The sequence below is a fragment of the Leptosomus discolor genome, chromosome 4, assembly GCF_034619465.1.
Source record: "Leptosomus discolor isolate bLepDis1 chromosome 4, bLepDis1.hap2, whole genome shotgun sequence".
NCBI classification, from domain to species: Eukaryota; Metazoa; Chordata; class Aves; order Leptosomiformes; family Leptosomidae; genus Leptosomus; species Leptosomus discolor.
This window is the reverse complement of record NC_141394.1, coordinates 75,756,053-75,773,216: the sequence shown is the minus strand read 5'-3', so window position 1 is coordinate 75,773,216 and position 17,164 is coordinate 75,756,053. Positions and strand designations below refer to the sequence as shown.

General features: G+C 38.1%; 1 protein-coding gene across 4 annotated transcripts in view; it reads left to right on the top strand.

Moving 5' to 3' along the window:
* Positions 1-17,164, top strand: part of MAEA (macrophage erythroblast attacher, E3 ubiquitin ligase) — a 53,578-nt gene that overhangs the window by 22,281 nt on the left and 14,133 nt on the right. For 2 of the 4 annotated variants that reach the window (XM_086463780.1, XM_086463778.1), the window contains one exon: positions 14,899-15,021. The exons of 1 other annotated variant lie outside the window; for it this stretch is intronic. In XM_086463780.1, coding sequence (XP_086319906.1) covers positions 14,899-15,021 — 123 coding nt within the window. Of the gene's footprint in view, positions 1-14,898; positions 15,022-15,902; positions 16,017-17,164 lie in introns of all 4 variants that reach the window. One more of the 4 variants, XM_086463777.1, reaches the window with a different exon arrangement.

Genomic DNA, 17,164 nt, shown 5'->3' with positions numbered 1-17,164 from the left:
TAACTTCTGCTTTCAAGCCTAAGTATTTTTATTTGCATAACATCAAAGTAACTTGAATAACACAGAACTTAGTTGCACATATTGAATGCAGTGGGGCCATATTTCTTTAATTTGCTAAAATCATGCATTTTACTCCAAGTTAACATTTTGGCTAAATGAGGATAGGCATGCTTCAGTCTCTCCGCATTTTACTTGGTCTTTCTTACTGTGTGGTGATACTGTGAACAGCTCTTACAATGGTAAAGTACTGAGACAATTATACAGAATTTGTGGTTCTTAATTTTAATTTTTGATGTCTAATAAGACAACTTCTCTGTTTCTTTTCGTTCCTTTCTTGCTGAAGGATATGAGCATTGAAATGTTCTCTAATGCTTAATAAAGTAACTTTGCTGTAGAGATTATGAAATATCATGGTAGTCTTATCTCGTCCAAAGTAATCTTTCTGTTTACTGTAGTCTCAACTGTGATTTTGATGTCTCCACCGCTGCAGGGTTCAGAAGCATATTGCTGTGTAGTGAATCTGGTCAGGTCTATTACCTGAATTACCTTTTTTTTTTGGTGTATCAAGACAATATCGTTTACCGCTGAGTACACTATACCTTAAGGAGGAACCTGAAAAAAGGTGGGTTTTTTGCTCAGCTTGTCCACAAGCCAGAGGTGAGGCTGGTGGACAAGCTGAGCACGACCCAGCGATGTGCTGTTGCAGCAATGACGACTCAACAGCTCCCTGGGTTGCATTGGGATGAGTATCACCAGCAGAGGAAAGGTGGAGTGCTCTGTCTAGTTCTGGGCTCCCCAGCAGACACACTGGGGTGTGGAGACTCTGTCCTTGGAGGTATTCAAACCCAAATGGGACTGGGAAAGTCCTAAGTAACCTGTTGCAGTTGACCCTGCTTCGAGCAAAGAGACTACACAACCTCCAGAGGTCCCAGTCTCAACCATTCAGTGATTCTGTTTCTATGATTGCAGGCCAGATGGCTAAAAGTGCCCTCTGCTGCTTTGAAAAGGCTGAAGGAGACAGCTCTTTCCATTTCGGTTGTAGCTTTTGGATCCTGGATTAAGCATCTTTCAGTAGCTGTTAGACCAGTCCTGGGAGCAAGTCTCAACCTGCTTGTTTTAGGTTCCTTGCATGGCTTCTGAATGCTAAGAGACCTGCAGAGCTGTTAAGGTCCTTCATGGGTGGAAACAGTTTAGAAAGCATTCTGTTTCAGTGACCAAAAGCAAACCATTAAATCATTCATGTGTTTGCCAGTAATATGCAGCAGACAGTTTACCCAAAGATCGACTATGCACCATGGTGTCCAATTCTAATAATTATTGATGGGCTGTGACAAATTCTAGTCAGCTTTCTACATTAACTGTCTTCATAGCAATGATACGTTTGAATCCTTGTTGTGGAAGATAAGTGCCTAAAAGCCATGGTTATAAACTGGGAAGCAAACAGCTATGAAAAGAAATGCTGGAAGTGAAGAAAAAAATATAGAGAAGTTTAAATATTAGAGTTAGGAACTAGGTCAAGTTAGGAATAACTTCTGGCGTGTGGCGTATATAAAGCATAATGTTATATGGCAATATAAGAAATGAACTACAAACATGTAATCTGTGTGATATGTCTTTAAAGAAAAGTAATGCTGCTTGGCAAAGTAAACCAAAGTGTGAGTAATATTAAAATGAGAGCTGACAGTCAAGGACAGAAATGTCACATCTGTGCCAAAGTAAATATGGAGGGGAGGGGATTCCATTGTGAACTTTTTTCTTGATGTCTTCTGGCTCACTACTGATGTGAAAAACAGTTTGGGTTGAAGATATAAACTCGATGTTAAGTTGTTGTTATTGCATACAAATGAAGCTCATCAGTATCAGCTTGTTAAACTTAGTAATGATCTTATTTTGACTCTTATTATGACCTTGGAGTGCAACACCATTACAAAAACGCTTATTTTCATCTGCAGATTCATATATTTAGCTAGCTGGCAGGGTTGTCTGTTAAACTTTGCTATTCCATGTTCTGCTACATTAAGTGCTATCTCATTTCTGTGCCATCAATTGATAGGCAAATCTAGTTTTGGAAATGTGGTGTTCCAGTAGGAGATAGGTTGCTATTTGTAGATAAGTTTTATAGTTAGGTTAGGTATGTAGTGCTTTGTTTGCAGTTCCTAGGGGTGATTGGCTTTTCAATTTAATGCTTTTTCTAGCCCCTTTTTTCCATAGGCTAGGAAGAAGAAAACATGTATGTCCTTGCCTTAGCACTCATACTGTACAAAAGTTGTACAAGTGGCAATGTTTTTTCTGTGGAGAATAACATAAATTTAAACCAAGTGTCTGTGTGTGAGCGCAGGGAGGCAAATGGTTTAGAAATCTTCTATAAACCACTGAGGGACAGAAGAACTACTATACCCCTGGAGAGGGTAAGGTTGCAGCTATAAGAGAACACTTGAGTTGAAATAACTCTTTTAAATAGCTTTAAACTGGTTAACTTGGCCTTGCATCATGGGTGATGCATGCCAATCAGAGTTTTGTTCTTAGATCAGTAATTAAGTAGGTGCATCGTCCTTCAAAGATACTTGACTAACCATTTGCGTTAGTACCACAGTGTACTTTTTGCTTTTCAGAACTTTTCAGGGGGAAAAAAATCGAGTGTTCTATTGACTTCAGAAGTTTGGTCTAGACATATGACTGTTGTAAACATTGACCTGTATTAGGAGGGCTTCTTGATGCTTCAAGTGTTATTAAACCAATTGATAGCAGCCTTAAATAGAGAACAGTTCTCTTCAAGGGGGAGTTCAGATCTTCAGTTTTTGTCAATGGTTTCCTTCTTGAGCAGAACTTCTAAATCTGTAGTAACAGTTATTCTGAGAATATCAAAACAGGGCAGACGTTGCAAAGCTGTTCTGGAAATACTGTATCTTTCAAACTGGTATAGTAAATATCTTTTTTTAAAAATAAATTTTTATTAGTATAAATGAAAGGAACAGTAGTCACTGAAAAAGCTGATTGTCCTCTGTTCTCCCCTCTCTCCAATCTGGTCCAGTTCTTCCTCTTTTCTACTGCATAAACAAAGCTTCAGTTTTCACAATTTGGAAACCATGTTGAATCGATTGGGCTAACTGAGTATTTGGAAAGATACCTGCAAGGATTTCAGGGGTGTTCCATCGTCTTAATTTTGTTACAGAAAGTCTTGAAATCTTATTTGATGTCCTTTGGAGTTAGAGAAACTTGAATTCTTCAAGTCAAGCTGTGAGGCTTTTAACCAAGTACCTAATCTCTTCTTCATCGTGGTTCCTTTTTTCAACCTCAAAGTTAGAGAGTCTTTCCTTGTTTTATAAATTGTTCCTCAACACTGTGAAACTGATCCTTCAGCTGAGATCTTAGTAGAAGTCTGCCAAATTATTTCTTTGTGTGTTACAAGGCAAAATCTCACTGAAACTGCCATTTTTGAAGTCAACCTTTCCCTGAAGAAATTTCCGGTGAGAATCTAAAAAAAAAAAAAAAAAAAGGTTGAAAATGACCTGCGCATTTGAGCATCACAAGCAGGAACCATATTAAGTCTTAACTCAAAAAGTGAATGAAAAATACTGAGAATACTGTTCTGATCAAAATGTGATAGGTGTAGGTTTGTTTAAGTCTTGCTGAACCTCACCTCCTGGTTGTTGACAGAGGACAGCAGATGGTATTGAACCCATAGCTGCCTGGATTGTAACAAGAGTTTCATATTTAAGAAGCTGATTGGTTTTGCCTACCCCACTGGATTGAGAGGTTTTTATGCCTGTGTAGCTGGTATTCTTGCTCTGAGGAATGTGCAGGACAAAGGCATTCTGTGGTCAGTGAATGTCCACAACCGTGGGCAGATCTGCACGTCAGGAGGCATGTGCAGGTAGGATATAATTTTCATGGTTTTGGAGACTGGTATGTGCTCCACGGAGTCTTTTAGCACTGTTAGAGCTACATTCCACTCCATGAATGAATAGACTATCACCATAACAGATTGTTAGGATATATGCACGGGAAAAATAGGCATGTGCTTTGATACAGCTGTGTTCTACAAGTCTGCTCCCCTAAAATGGCTATTCAGATTTAACTCCCATGGTTAGGTGAATTAGGAGTGAAAACTTTAATTCTAGAGCAAAACTTCAAAATCTAGGAGGGAAACAAATCTAAATTTAAATCTAAAATAGTCATAACAAATAAGCTATGTAATACAGTTCAAGAGCATTGGAACAGTAAACTTCTAATACTTGAGTGAGGTGGATGTCAGTAATACACAATTGCTTCAGTAAGGAGTTCGTGTGAATGCTTAGAAAACCTTCAGTTTGAGTGAAGAAAGCCATACAACGTTAAAGTTAAGAGCTGAACAAGTACTTCTCTTAGCAGTCATACCACTGTACCCTTAGAAGTCTTCCTTGTTAAGACATGTAGTCCAAGAATGGCTTTTAGGCAAGCACACAAATATGTATTAAATTAATTCATCAAAACAAGTTTAGAGTCATAATACTTAAATTTTAAATAGGTAAATAATATTCAGCATAATACTTGAATGTATTCTTTGCTTCATTGTCATGCAAAACATAGACAAGCTGACTTCCTAAATGAGCAAAGGATGTCTTTTGTCTGGAGCTATTTATTGTGTCCCTCTTCTATGACTTGTTCCCATACTAGAGGTGTTTGAGAAAACTAGATAGGAACGAGCTTCTGAACTGGCACGACTTATTTAAAGGTGCCAGAATGTTATCTTGTGCCTGGTTTGAGTTACCTTAAAGTACTAGGTTATAGTCGAGCAATTCAAACTCCTTTAAATGTGTTTTGGCTGTTCTTAGCGTAGGCATGGCAACTTTCACTGGGTTGGTATAATGAATGTCTGGGTGTGTTCATCTGAATTTCAAAGTGCTGTAATTCCTGAGCAGCCTTACATCTGCAGTTTGTCTCTAGCATCTTTGGGAATTAGAATTATGTAAATGTGAAATAGTCAAGATTGATGCAGAATAACAAACTTTCTCATTACAAATCATTTGACACTTCAAAAGCCAACAACATGAAATGTGCTGTGATATTGAATGTCTACTTTTTCAGTCCTTTTAGACAAAATGGGTTACCTGTAGTGTATCATAACAGAGCTAATTTACAACAAAATACTTAATCTAGAAGGCTAGTGATTCACGAAGGATTACAGTCTTGTCCAGATCATTGATAAAGATATTAAACCAGGGGATCAAGTGCTCCCTCAGTAAGTTTGTAGATGACACTAAATTGGGTGGGAGTGTGTGATCTGCTGGAGGGCAGGAAGGTTCTGCAGAGGGACCTGGACAGGCTGGATGGATGGGCCAAGGCCAGTTGTATGCGGTTCAACAAGGCCAAGTGCCGGGTCCTGCACTTGGGTCACAACAACCCCAGGCAGCGCTACAGGCTGGGGATGAGTGGCTGGAAAGCTGCCCAGCGGAAAAGGACCTGGGGATGCTGGTCAACAGCCGGCTGGACATGAGCCAGCAGTGTGCCCAGGTGGGCAAGAAGGCCAACAGCATCCTGGCCTGTATCAGCAATGGTGTGGCCAGCAGGAGCAGGGAGGTGATCGTGCTCCTGTACTCAGCATTGGAGAGGCCGCACCTCGAATCCTGTGTGCAGTTTTGGGTCCCTCACTATAAGAAGAACATTGAGGTGCTGGAGTGTGTCCAGAGAAGGGCAACAAAGCTGGTGAAGGATCTGGAGAACAGGTCTGTGAGGAGCGGCTGAGGGAACTGGGGTTGTTTAGCCTGCAGAAGAGGAGGCTGAGGGGAGACCTTATCTCTCTCTACAACTGCCTGAAAGGAGGGTGTAGTGAGGTGGGGGTTGGTCTCTTCTCCCAAGTAACAAGTGATAGGACAAGTGGAAACAGCCTCAAGATGCTCCAGGGGAGGTTTAGATTGGACATCAGGAAGGATTTCTTTACTGAAAGAGCGGTCAAACATTGGAACAGGCTGCCCAGGGACGTGGTGGAGTCACCGTCCCTGGAGGTGTTCAAAAAACATGTAGATGTGGCACTTCGGTACATGGTTTAGCAAGCATGATGGTCTGGGTTGACAGCTGGACTTGTTGATCTTAGAGGTCTTTTCCAACCTAATGATTTTTCTGATTGAATTGAAGTTTTATCTAAAGGGAGAATGGTGTTACCACCTGGGGATTGCCTAGATGTAGAAGAGGTTTGGTTTCAGTTATGCCTCTGAGATTTTTCTTATTGTACATTCTTCCTGCCAGACACTGCTTCAAAGTGTAAATGTTACTTTACATTTAACACCTTCTCTTATTACTTTACTAGATGACAGGAGTTAACTTTTTGTTAGAGAATGTGTGTAGCAGCTGATACAGACTGATCCTGCTTGGACAAAAGCTGCAGGGCTCATGCTTAGTTGGCAAAAGATTAATTGTTTTTCCCCTGCTAGAAGAGGCTATGACAGAAAATGGCCATGGTAGAGCTGAGACCAGAGGCTTTTTTTTTTTCTGCCAAATGTTGCATCTTAAGCTCTAGAAGCTTTGTCGCACTACACTAGCATAGTCATTTATTACTGTACTTAACATGGTACAATGTACTGCTGGATAAAGCGCAGCCGTTTGCTGAGCTACAAAGATTGCTGAGGCAGGAGTAGAGGATGTGTTGGGAAAACAGCTTGTTAATAACCAGCCTAAGTGCTAGCTGCAACTGCGAGGCTCTACCCAAGTGGCTTATGTGCATGAGCAAAAGTAGGCAGATGAAACATTTCTGTTTGTTTGGCTCTGGAGCAGTCAGTATCAGAATATGTATAGTTTTGGTGACCACACTGTAGGAAAGCTGTTAGAAAAATTGGAGGGAGATGACTGGAGAATGTAAGGGGGGTGGGTGCTTGTGCTAGGTATGAGAGCAAAAATTATATACCAAGGAGCTTCATAATCTAGTGCAGAAAGGCTTAGGGAGGAAACAGTACACAGAATAAGAAGTCAGAAAAATTCAAGTTTGAAATCAGGCACAAGGTTAAACATGATTTAATCACTAGAACCAACTACTGAAAGAAGTACCAGCATCTCCTAATGTTAAATAAAGACAGTGATCTTCTGACAGATAATGAGCCAATGTAAGTTATGGGGGTCTTTCAAAACTAACCAGCTAAAATTAAAAGGTCTGTGCTACACAGAGGTCATGGAAGATGCTCTCATGTGAAAACTCCACTGTACACCATGGGATACTGTGTTTACTTTGTAGACAAAAACTTTTCTGGCTCTTCTGTTGATGAATCTGTGGTTTGGCTGTCTGTCTCTGCTTTTTTCTAACAACTAGCTCTGCAGCTGGCTTTTGAGTAGGACATTCCATCAATTACTTTGTTTATTTTCTCTGTGATCCTGTTAATGTGTGTAGCTTTATAACACTTAATAGTAGTTTAATGAACTTCAGACAACATTATTTTATGAGCAGAGACTAAGGAGGCCTCTAATGTTAATTTATGCCTCATTTTAACATCTTCAGTAACTGTGATGTTGCTGTATTGTCACCACCTATGCCGTTGTGTTCTTAATGGTTCTTGTTTCCCTTCGATCTCAATGCAGTTTGTATGTTCTCTGCATGGACTTCGAATGAGCTGCTGTAAGCAGCAGCCTTTTATTCCTCCCCTTGTATAGGGGCAAAGGAATTGGGTGGCCATCTCAATTCTCATTGCTGCCATCAAAACCTATTGCATTGCCCTGCCGTTCACCAGCCCCTCATTTATTTCTTTCTGCACATTTTCAAGTAGGCAGAGTTACTGTGGCATGTTCCAGACTTCCTGCTCCTGCCAACTGGTGCCTTTTTTTTTTTTTGCTGTTTCCCCCCCCTGCAGAAACACGCTAACCTCTTCCTTCTTCCCCAGATGGTTCTGTTGTCTACCTCGTCGCTGCCTTCGTCCTGAGTTGTGTAACGGTAACGATGGCATCTAGGTGATCCTTGAATTTGCTGTGTATTCATCACAGAGGAAGTTTTAACAAATTAATGTATTAATATAGAAGATTCATTTGATGTTTTCTATTTGTAACTTCATTCTAGCATTTCTACATTGGTTCAATAGAACTAAATTATATCGACGGTTACGTTGCAAGTTGAGGGTGTGTAGTTCAGTATGTGAGTAGTCGTTGAAAGCTTGACGCAGCTTTTTGTTGTTTTAGAGTGGTCTAAGTAAGTGTTTATTGTATTTCACATCCAAGTAGTTTAAATGAATGCGTACCGTGCTACTAAACGCTGGAGTGTATCAGCAGAGCCTTTTCTAATACGAAGGTAGTGCTCTTGCGTGTGTCATTCGTGTAGATGGATAGTCAGGCTTACTAAAACTGTCAGTGGTACACGCTTGGCAACAAGCCACCAATAGCTTGAGGCATACTGGCCTATTTTCTGTTTCGTACTGATGCTAGTAAGCAATTAAAATAAGCAATTTGCATGTTCAAAAAATACGTAAAGAGCATCTTATGATATTATGAATCACTTACTTTATACAACAAATAGCCTATTTTATGACTGTTGGTTTTTCCCACCAAGGAGGCTTTCTTATTTCCAAAATGCTACCTTTCTCCACCCAAATCAAATCTTTTTTTTTTATCTTATCTTAAGCCTAACTATTCTTTTTTTGATGATTTGTCTTGTTTTGAGGATAGCTCATGGGGGATTTGAAAATATCATGTATTGCATGTTTTAGTACTCATTTATGTTTGGTTTTGAGCCTTGTTAAAGATTCACATTTCGTATGTGAAATATTCTGGGGTTTATTTTAATACTTAAATGTTCATGTGAATTATAAGGGATTTTATCATGCATTCATTCTGACAACTTTCCAGACTTGTGGATGGAGATGTTATAAAATAAAAGTACTTCGACTCATGTGTGGAGTGGAGACCGATGGAGAGGAATGACTTGACCTGACTGATCCAAATTTTAAAATACGTTACATAAATTAAAGCCCTCATATGAACACTACAGAGGCCTTGAGCAAAAGCTATATTGCTAGTAGAGAAATGATGCTTTTGTTCTTTTCTTTTTTAAGCCATTTTTGACATAGATCGAATGCAAAGTTGCTCTTTTGTTGTATCTGGTGCTGAAATGTATGAGCAGTTTTCTTGGTGAATACAGAGCCACGCAATAGATCTGAAACTGTATATTGAAGAGTTTGGGGTTTATATTTGGGAATGGACTAATCAAAACAGTGTTTTACATATTAGAGAGACAAAGTCATTACTGACTTTTAAAGCTATTTATAGTTCAGATTTATTTGCTGTGAAACAGAAACTGCCTCTCATACTGATACACATACTACTGTCTTTTAGTTACGACTGCAAAACTAATGAATGATTGTAATTTAAGCAAGAATCTTAGTTTACTTAGTTACAAGTAAAGATGTTTTACTTTTAAAAAAGGGAAAAAAAAGTTGGATGAAGGCTTCTGCGTATGTACTGATGTCTAAATAGCAAGTCAGAGCCTTCCAAAGGCATTCTAGGGGTGCTCTTAAATTGCCACGTTTGAAGAGGTCACTTCTAGTATGTGGCTGAAACAAAACCTTTGGGTGGAGTTACTATTGCTGAACTTTGACATCTTACCTCGACTACTGAGGTGTAATTGGTTTGTAGTGAACAAAGTTTGCTTGAGGTCTTTTGGAATAAAAGAGTTCTTGAGCATATTATCAGTAGTTGGACAAGTCCTGCCAAAGAAGAAAGGCAAACAAGTTTGATTGGCATTCACTAGTTTTAGCAAGCCTCTGCTTTGTTTGTATTTACTTAGTTTCTGTAAATATGAGGAACTACTACTGCTTTTTTCCCGGCTCGTCACTGATTTATCTTAATTGTGCAGCACCTTAAAGTTACAGACTTGACTTAGGCTTAAATTAAAAGGTAGTCCACGCTTCGATATATGGTTGCCAGTTTCCCACTTGGGTCACAACTTTAATACATAGGTGTGTTTCATTTCAAATTCATGTGAAGCTAAAATATCTGCCAGTTAAAAAAAAATTACCCTTCTACCTTTATGTGCACCTTCTTACTACTTCATAGCTATTATTCTTTATATAACCTTCACTGTGTTTTTATGTAACACTTCCTTTCTGTAGCACCACCACGTGAATTCATGACATTTTGGGCCCGTTTTAATTTTGCTTTCAGTTTTGGTGTCTGAAACTAGTGTTTAAAGTAGCAATCACTTTTCATTACGAAGCAGTTATTCCATGACTCCTAGAACTCAGGGAGCCTGGCCTCCTGCAGGTTTGTCCTATAGCTGATGTCAGCTTTATTCTGAATGGTCCATCTGTGGAGAAAACCTTCAGCAGATCTTTCCAGTGTTGACTTTTCAGGATCTAATAACCAGTACGTGTTTGCTGTAACTGTTCCCTCCAGTGAGGGCAGGCGCTGGAGTCTCCTGAAAACAAGACTCTGCTCAGGAGAGCAACCTGGCAAGGAGTGAGATCCTCTGAGAATTTGGCGCCTCTCAGCCCCTGCTCACACTGACCAGAAGGTCCAAAAGCTGTTGAAAGGAGGGGACATGCATATACATGCTGGGATGTTCTTACTAAGAACCTATCTCAGAAAATGGAAATGCTGTACAGGGATATAACTTTTATGTTGGCCCAGAGTAATAATCACCATAAAGGAATCCTCATTCTACATAGTATTTTATACCTTAATAATTGGAGTTCTGTGCAGAATCGTAGGGTTGGTAACCTCCCTCCCTGGAGGCACTTGCAGCTTAAAAAGAGACGGTGATATTTTAAAAGCTATATGTATGTAAATTGGGCAGAGCACAGAGTGATGGATAGATGTATTCTCTGTTTAAATAAGCCTCACTGATTTCACTTCAGCGTCTTCAGTCTTCATGTGCAGTTTTCTCTAATAATAAAAGGGTTTTCTCTAAAGTTTGCCCTGTTGTGATGGAATTGAATAGTCCCCTTATGACTGAGTTCATGCAGTGCCTAACTAGTCACCCTTCTGATACATGGTTAGTGACTTGAAATGAAGGGAAGGTTAGTTCACTTTAGTCCAATAGGTTTTTAAGCAGAAATGATAAAATCTAGGTGGTGCTTCCTTGCTTGTACTAGAAAGAAGAAGAATGCTTATGCTGTGTTCCCCCTCTTTAGTGTTTGGGTAATTATCAGTAATACTTAAGGACAGAGTTGTTCTACTTGAGCCATTTGAAGCTCTTTATCAGTACAGCTGTAGAAGCCTAGCTAAATGAAAGTTTGATGTCTGTCTGTCTTCCTACCCAACATCAGGTACTCTGCATTTGCAAGCGAGTTAAGGCGAGGTGATTAAGGCAGAACTATCATGGCGGTGCACAGGGGGCTGGAAAGTCTGTGCCAAGAGTTACAATTTGATAACAACTCTGAAAGAAGCCACGTGCAGTGCAGGGTTCTCCTGTATTTCTGCGCTAAAATATCTCCTGTACTTCTGGAAGGAAAGTGTTGCGATTGCTTTTATGATGTGAGAAAACTGTAATTGTGAAGTGAAGGAAGACTTTACAGCATTGCAGAAGATGGTAATTAAAGACTTTAGAATTGCTATTTCATTTATAGACAAGTCAGAAAATGTTTGCTGTCATGCTGAATGCTGTGTCAGTCAGGGGTAGTGTGCAACAACGGATTTCTTATTTCAGCTTTTTTCCCACCTGCAAAACCAGTGGCAATATTTCTCTAAAATTGTGTATTTACATTCACTCAATTTTATATGTAAACAAATTAGATAAGAGACTCCTTTTGTAACAGCATATTAAATCTTAATGCTGTTTTGGGAACTGAGAAAGGCAGTGTTTCTGTATGGTCTAGAGCCAATGCAACTCTGAATTGCAGAATACCTTCAGAAACTGTTCAAGATTGGGGTCTCAATGGGAATTTTTCTGACTTGAACATGAGATACTTCTTATGATTGACAACACTGTTAACTGGTCCCATCCATACAAGATGTCAGACAAGTAGTTCTCCAGTACTGGCCTGTGTGTAGAAGAGCTGTGCTGGTTTTGATAAAGCTAAATAATCCTCTGATACTCCTTTCTTCTATTTCTTTAGTCCTGGCTAATAAAATACACCATGGAGAAGCATCAAGAGTAAGAACTACCAAAAAAGGAAGATAGGAAAGCATGAAAGATTGAAAAAACTTGGGTGATTTGAGCACATGTGGGTGTGTTAAAGGTTTATTGCCTAATTGTATCGTAGTATTTTTCTTCTAGCAATCTGCATGATTAAGACTTTAACTACTTTTTACCAAATGCGAAAGCTATTCCTTTCCCTACATTTGTACTGCTAATGATTTTTTTTAATATATTGTTTCCTTACTTTCTATCTAGTCAGCAGAGAAGAAAATCCTTTTTATTGGTGCAATTTAAATGTGATTGTTAGTTCTGAAAGAAACTCTTTTAATTAAAAATGTTCTCCTCTGTTTTCTGGATACATACTGTCTATTTAAGAGACGGCTGCCAAGCTTTGACTTCTTTTGGCAACCGCAAATCTAATTAGCATTTCTGTACCACATAGAACCTTTTTTTTATTTTAAATTTGAAAAGGGAATGTACGAATTCTTCTTGTTTAAAGAGCTTTGTCTGCCTCTGCAGCAACTACAGGCTTTTTGCTTCTAGTTGAGGGTTGCTATACTAACACCTGATTGATAAGTGCATATAGTTGGGATTCTCTCACCAGCTCATTGACTTTAAACAAATGCTGCCCTTATACTTCTTGATTTATTTTTTTTTTGTGATGAAGCTTAAACTATAAAAAGCTAATAAATGAGATGGAAACAGTGATTTTTTTTTTTTTGTCTGCCTAGCATATCCAGTCCTTTTTTTAATGTGGAAGAAAATGCTTTTGTTTTAATTTGGTATAAAAGCAAATGCTGTTCGTTAAGAGGACACATAGCTCAAATAAGCTTGAGGAGATCTGTGGAGATGTTACTATTTTGAACTCAAATGGAATCATTTTTCCATTCAGCAGCTATGTGGAAAAATGTGCAAGCAAGATAATGAATATGGTTGCATTAAATGTCAGATTACTTACACAGATGAGTTATATGGGCAAGAGGGTTTTTTATGGTCACCTTATCACACACAGGGGAATAATGCAGTTCTCTTTTTTCCACTTAAGAGTATAATCAGAAAAACTTTGACTACCAAAAATGAAGATCACTCTCATGTTCTTGTAGGAAAACTTAAATTGCTTTTGTGACTAGGTGAGCATTCTTTCAGTCCATTTGCCAACACAATGATAAAGTAGGTATTTCTTTTTTATCCTTAAGGGGATGGGAGGAAAAGTCCAATCTTAATTTTGTTCTACGAACTTGTAACTGCTTTAGCTCTGACCTCAGTCTGACTTACCTGGATTTGAAACTACTAGAGCTGTGTGGGGCCTTGTGTTCTTTTGATGGTTTAATAGCTTTATTGCTGTCATCGTACAGTCTATAAAATGTAGTAGCATGTCAACTATCCTTAATATTTTGGTTTTAAACTCACATTCCAGTCGTGAGAGAAAGCTTTAGTAAAAGCTGCAACTTTTGCTGCACTTCAGAAATATGTGTGGGCTGTTTATGTTTTTGTAAATAGCCATTCTGACAAACTACATGATCTGGGACATTTTTCCAATATTATTAGACTTCTCTTATTTGTAAGGAAAAATTGGCTAATGAGATGAGAGATGTCAATGTGATATGCCTGATGCTGCTTCTATTGCTAAGTATATTCAGTTGTTTGAACAGCTGAAAACGCCATCTATTTCTGAGTGGTCTTGTTCACTAGAGCTACTGTACTATTTGTGATATTCAGCATTTCTGTTGTATAACTTTCAGCATTTTGCTGTGAAATCGACATAAAAATGGACTCATTCAAAATTAGAGTGCATATTAATCAAATACTTTAGAACTGCGTTTCTGTTTGTATATTGAATTATGGTTTCCCACAGTGTATTTTCTTCAGCCAAGTATGAACTGTCACAGCATGATATATTTATGCAGCTCTGAAATAACTTCTGGTGCTGCCAGTTCAGGATGAATCCAGTCCATATTGTTTGGGAACATGTACCCAAGTCTTTTTTTCAGCAGAACTATGTAATGAAGAAATTCTTTGATACTCTACTAGATAGTAAATTGTGTTCAGTATTTGCCTTGTATTCAGTTGTATTTGCCTTGATTGGTGTGAATGTGTAAAGCTGCTGGTAATTAGAGAGTAGCATAGGTGTGTTACAGGTTTGCTCCGGGCAAATTTCATAGTAGATTGCTCCTTTTTCTTCGAAAACATCTGCTTGTGATAGCACCTGAGGAACCTTGTGGCCCACCTGTTGCCTATCTGTGTTTTAATACATTAACTGTGTTTTATCACCTCAGTGTCAGGTTGTAGACAGAACTACTGTAAACAGTTGAAGGTCTGGAGCTTACAACATTAAGCAAGTGAGAGAAAAATATATTGGAGACCTCAGATGGTTGTAAAACTTTGCTTAAAACTCAGTAGTTACAGGTGGCTAGGTAAAGTACATTGATGTTCTCCTCTGTTATGTAGTTCTTGCTTAATTTAGCAAATGTTATGACGTTGTCAGGGTCCAATTGAGGTAGTAGGCCAAGCTTTAAGGAAACAAAGTACTCCTGGAAGTGTGAACACCACTAAATTGGTCATGGGATCTGGTCACTTTCTGTGCAAAGCTCCTAGGTTTAGTCTTAAACACTGTTGTTTTTTTCTAGTTCTGTTGTGTAAGTAGTGTCAGAAAAACGTTGTCCCTATCTCACTATCAGAGTATCTCAGTATATGGAAATGCGGTCTTTAAAATACACTCTAATGTCTTTTTGTAAAGTACTACCCAAAAAAACAGAGGTCTCAGGAACAAAGTCTTCTGTATCTCTCTATTCCAGCTCTGTTGAAGAGGGATTGCTGTGTAAAGTATCAATACAATTTAACAAGACCTGCTTTCCTTTTTGTTTTTGAAGGACTTGGTAAATATTGAGATGTTTTTGACTGCTAAAGAAGTGGAAGAGTCATTGGAAAGACAAGAGACTATGACTTGCTTGGCTTGGTGTCATGATAACAAATCCAGGCTCAGAAAAATGAAGGTATGAAAATGTAACATGTTCATGTTTTGCTTAAATTGTTTTCTAAATGTTTTCTAAGCTACTTGAATATTTGATGTGGTCAATTTGGTTTAAATTATAGGTCTTGAATGAGGCCTTGTATAAAAGTAAGGACAGTAAGTACAAAACTCCTCTTTTAAGAAGGCATAGGTAGTTGGAGCTCAACTAGCTCACGCAAATACCAAACCTGAAACTGAGCGATAGGTCATCTTATGGATGTGTTGTATCAACAAATTATTCTCAAATAAAATAATATTCAGTTGGTTTTAGTGTGATTTACAAATGTCTAAATGCAGAAGTATGTGGTGTCTTGATGCATGTGAACTTACCTTTACAATTCTTTGCATCCTGTTGAGACTATGACTCAGTTTACCCATGAAGGTATCTTAAGAGTGAGATTAATTGCTAAACATGTGTCCTCAGGCTTAACACTGGGAGAATTTCATACAGACTTTTGTCTTAGTATTTTTTAAGTGTTGTATATAAGAAAATAAAACTTGAGTAAAGAACTAGCTTTCTGTGAGAAACTACTGTTGAAATTTTTTGAAAATAAAAGCAGAATCTAATCAAGTAATAAACACAGTAAGTCTTTCTCTGGCCATTGAATACAATGATCTGAATGTGCTGTGTACTTGTTCCTATGCAGTTGATTTAAATGTCCTTGTCTCTTAAATTCTGTATTTCAAAACATGCTGTAATCTTTTATAGGGCTTGCAGAAATCTGTTTTTAACTGACATTAACCAAAATCCCTGCCTCCCTCAAAGGTGCTTGTGTCTTATTTTTTAAACTAAGCGCTTTCTTTAACCAAAAATGTTTGAGTGCACTTAACGATAAGCAAGGAGTGACGTTCTCTGTCACTCAGGGGCGCCAAAATGAGAACGAACCGAAGATGGGACGCAAAAGTAAATCAGCCAGTGATTACTCTAAAGAAAATGATGATCTTGTTGTGGAAACCATTAAAGGAAAACCAGAATTGGTATGTAAACACTATTGCATAATTATACTGCTAAAAAAAAAAAAACCCCTTGCGTTATCTTAATATGTTAAGTAATGTAAGAAATAAAATCTGAACATCTTACTCTTTCATCACCAATCTTCAACAAACAATAAATGAGGAAAAATCTTCCCCATCCCTCTTTTTGGAAAACAACAAAAAATCTATTTCTGCAAGCCCTACTTTTTTTAAAAAAAACAAAAAACAAACAAACAAAAAAACCCAACAAAACAAACAAACAAAAACCAAAGCTAAGACTGTGAGAGATCAGAGTTGGGAGAAATCACTATGCTTCTTGTTGAAACACAAATAAACCTTTCTTCTGTTTCTGGTTGCTTAGCTACTCATCAAGTTAATGTTCTAAAATCCCAGCCACCACCTTAACGTAAGCCTAATCTGAAAATTGAACCGTACGTTGGTTTGGGAAAGGCCACAGTCCGTAGTCTTTACAGACGTGAGCTCGTGAGCTGCCTGAAGTCATGTGAATAGCTGCTGGGGACTTGTTGGAGGGTAGTCACAGTTGAAACGTGTGCGTCATCTGATTGTCTAGGACTCTTTTCCTCTGGTTAGCCTTGTCTGCAGGACCTATACAGCGATTGGCTTTCAGCTTACTTGTAGATTCATAAAAGCAAAACGCAAGCTCTGAAGATTGTTTTGGGATGTGGGGTTTTTGCTGCTGAAATATTTTAATGACATACTACCCTAGGATTTAGTATCAATAACAATTAAAAAGCTTGATCTATTTTTTAGTAGAAACAAAGTTAGCTAAAATTCTAAAGGAGGTTTTTTGTAGATTTTAGTAACGCAGAAGTTTAAAATAGTCCTATTTGAAATTTAAAGTAAAGTAGAGAAGAAATTTTTATTCTCTACTAAATATGGACTTGAGTATAGAAAAATGTGTAGTTGGAAAACAATTTATTTTCTGCTCCTTAAGTATATTTTCACACGTGACAGAATGCATCATTTTTATGTTCAAATGTCTTACATTTCAAATCTTAAAATAAGCAATTGTTGCAATCTGTGCATTAATCACCCCAGGCAGTTAACTGATACAAATTTGGAGTTGTTCAAATTCCTGCTGAAGTCACTGAGGAATTTTGATATTACTGTGCTGATTGACAATAAACAAA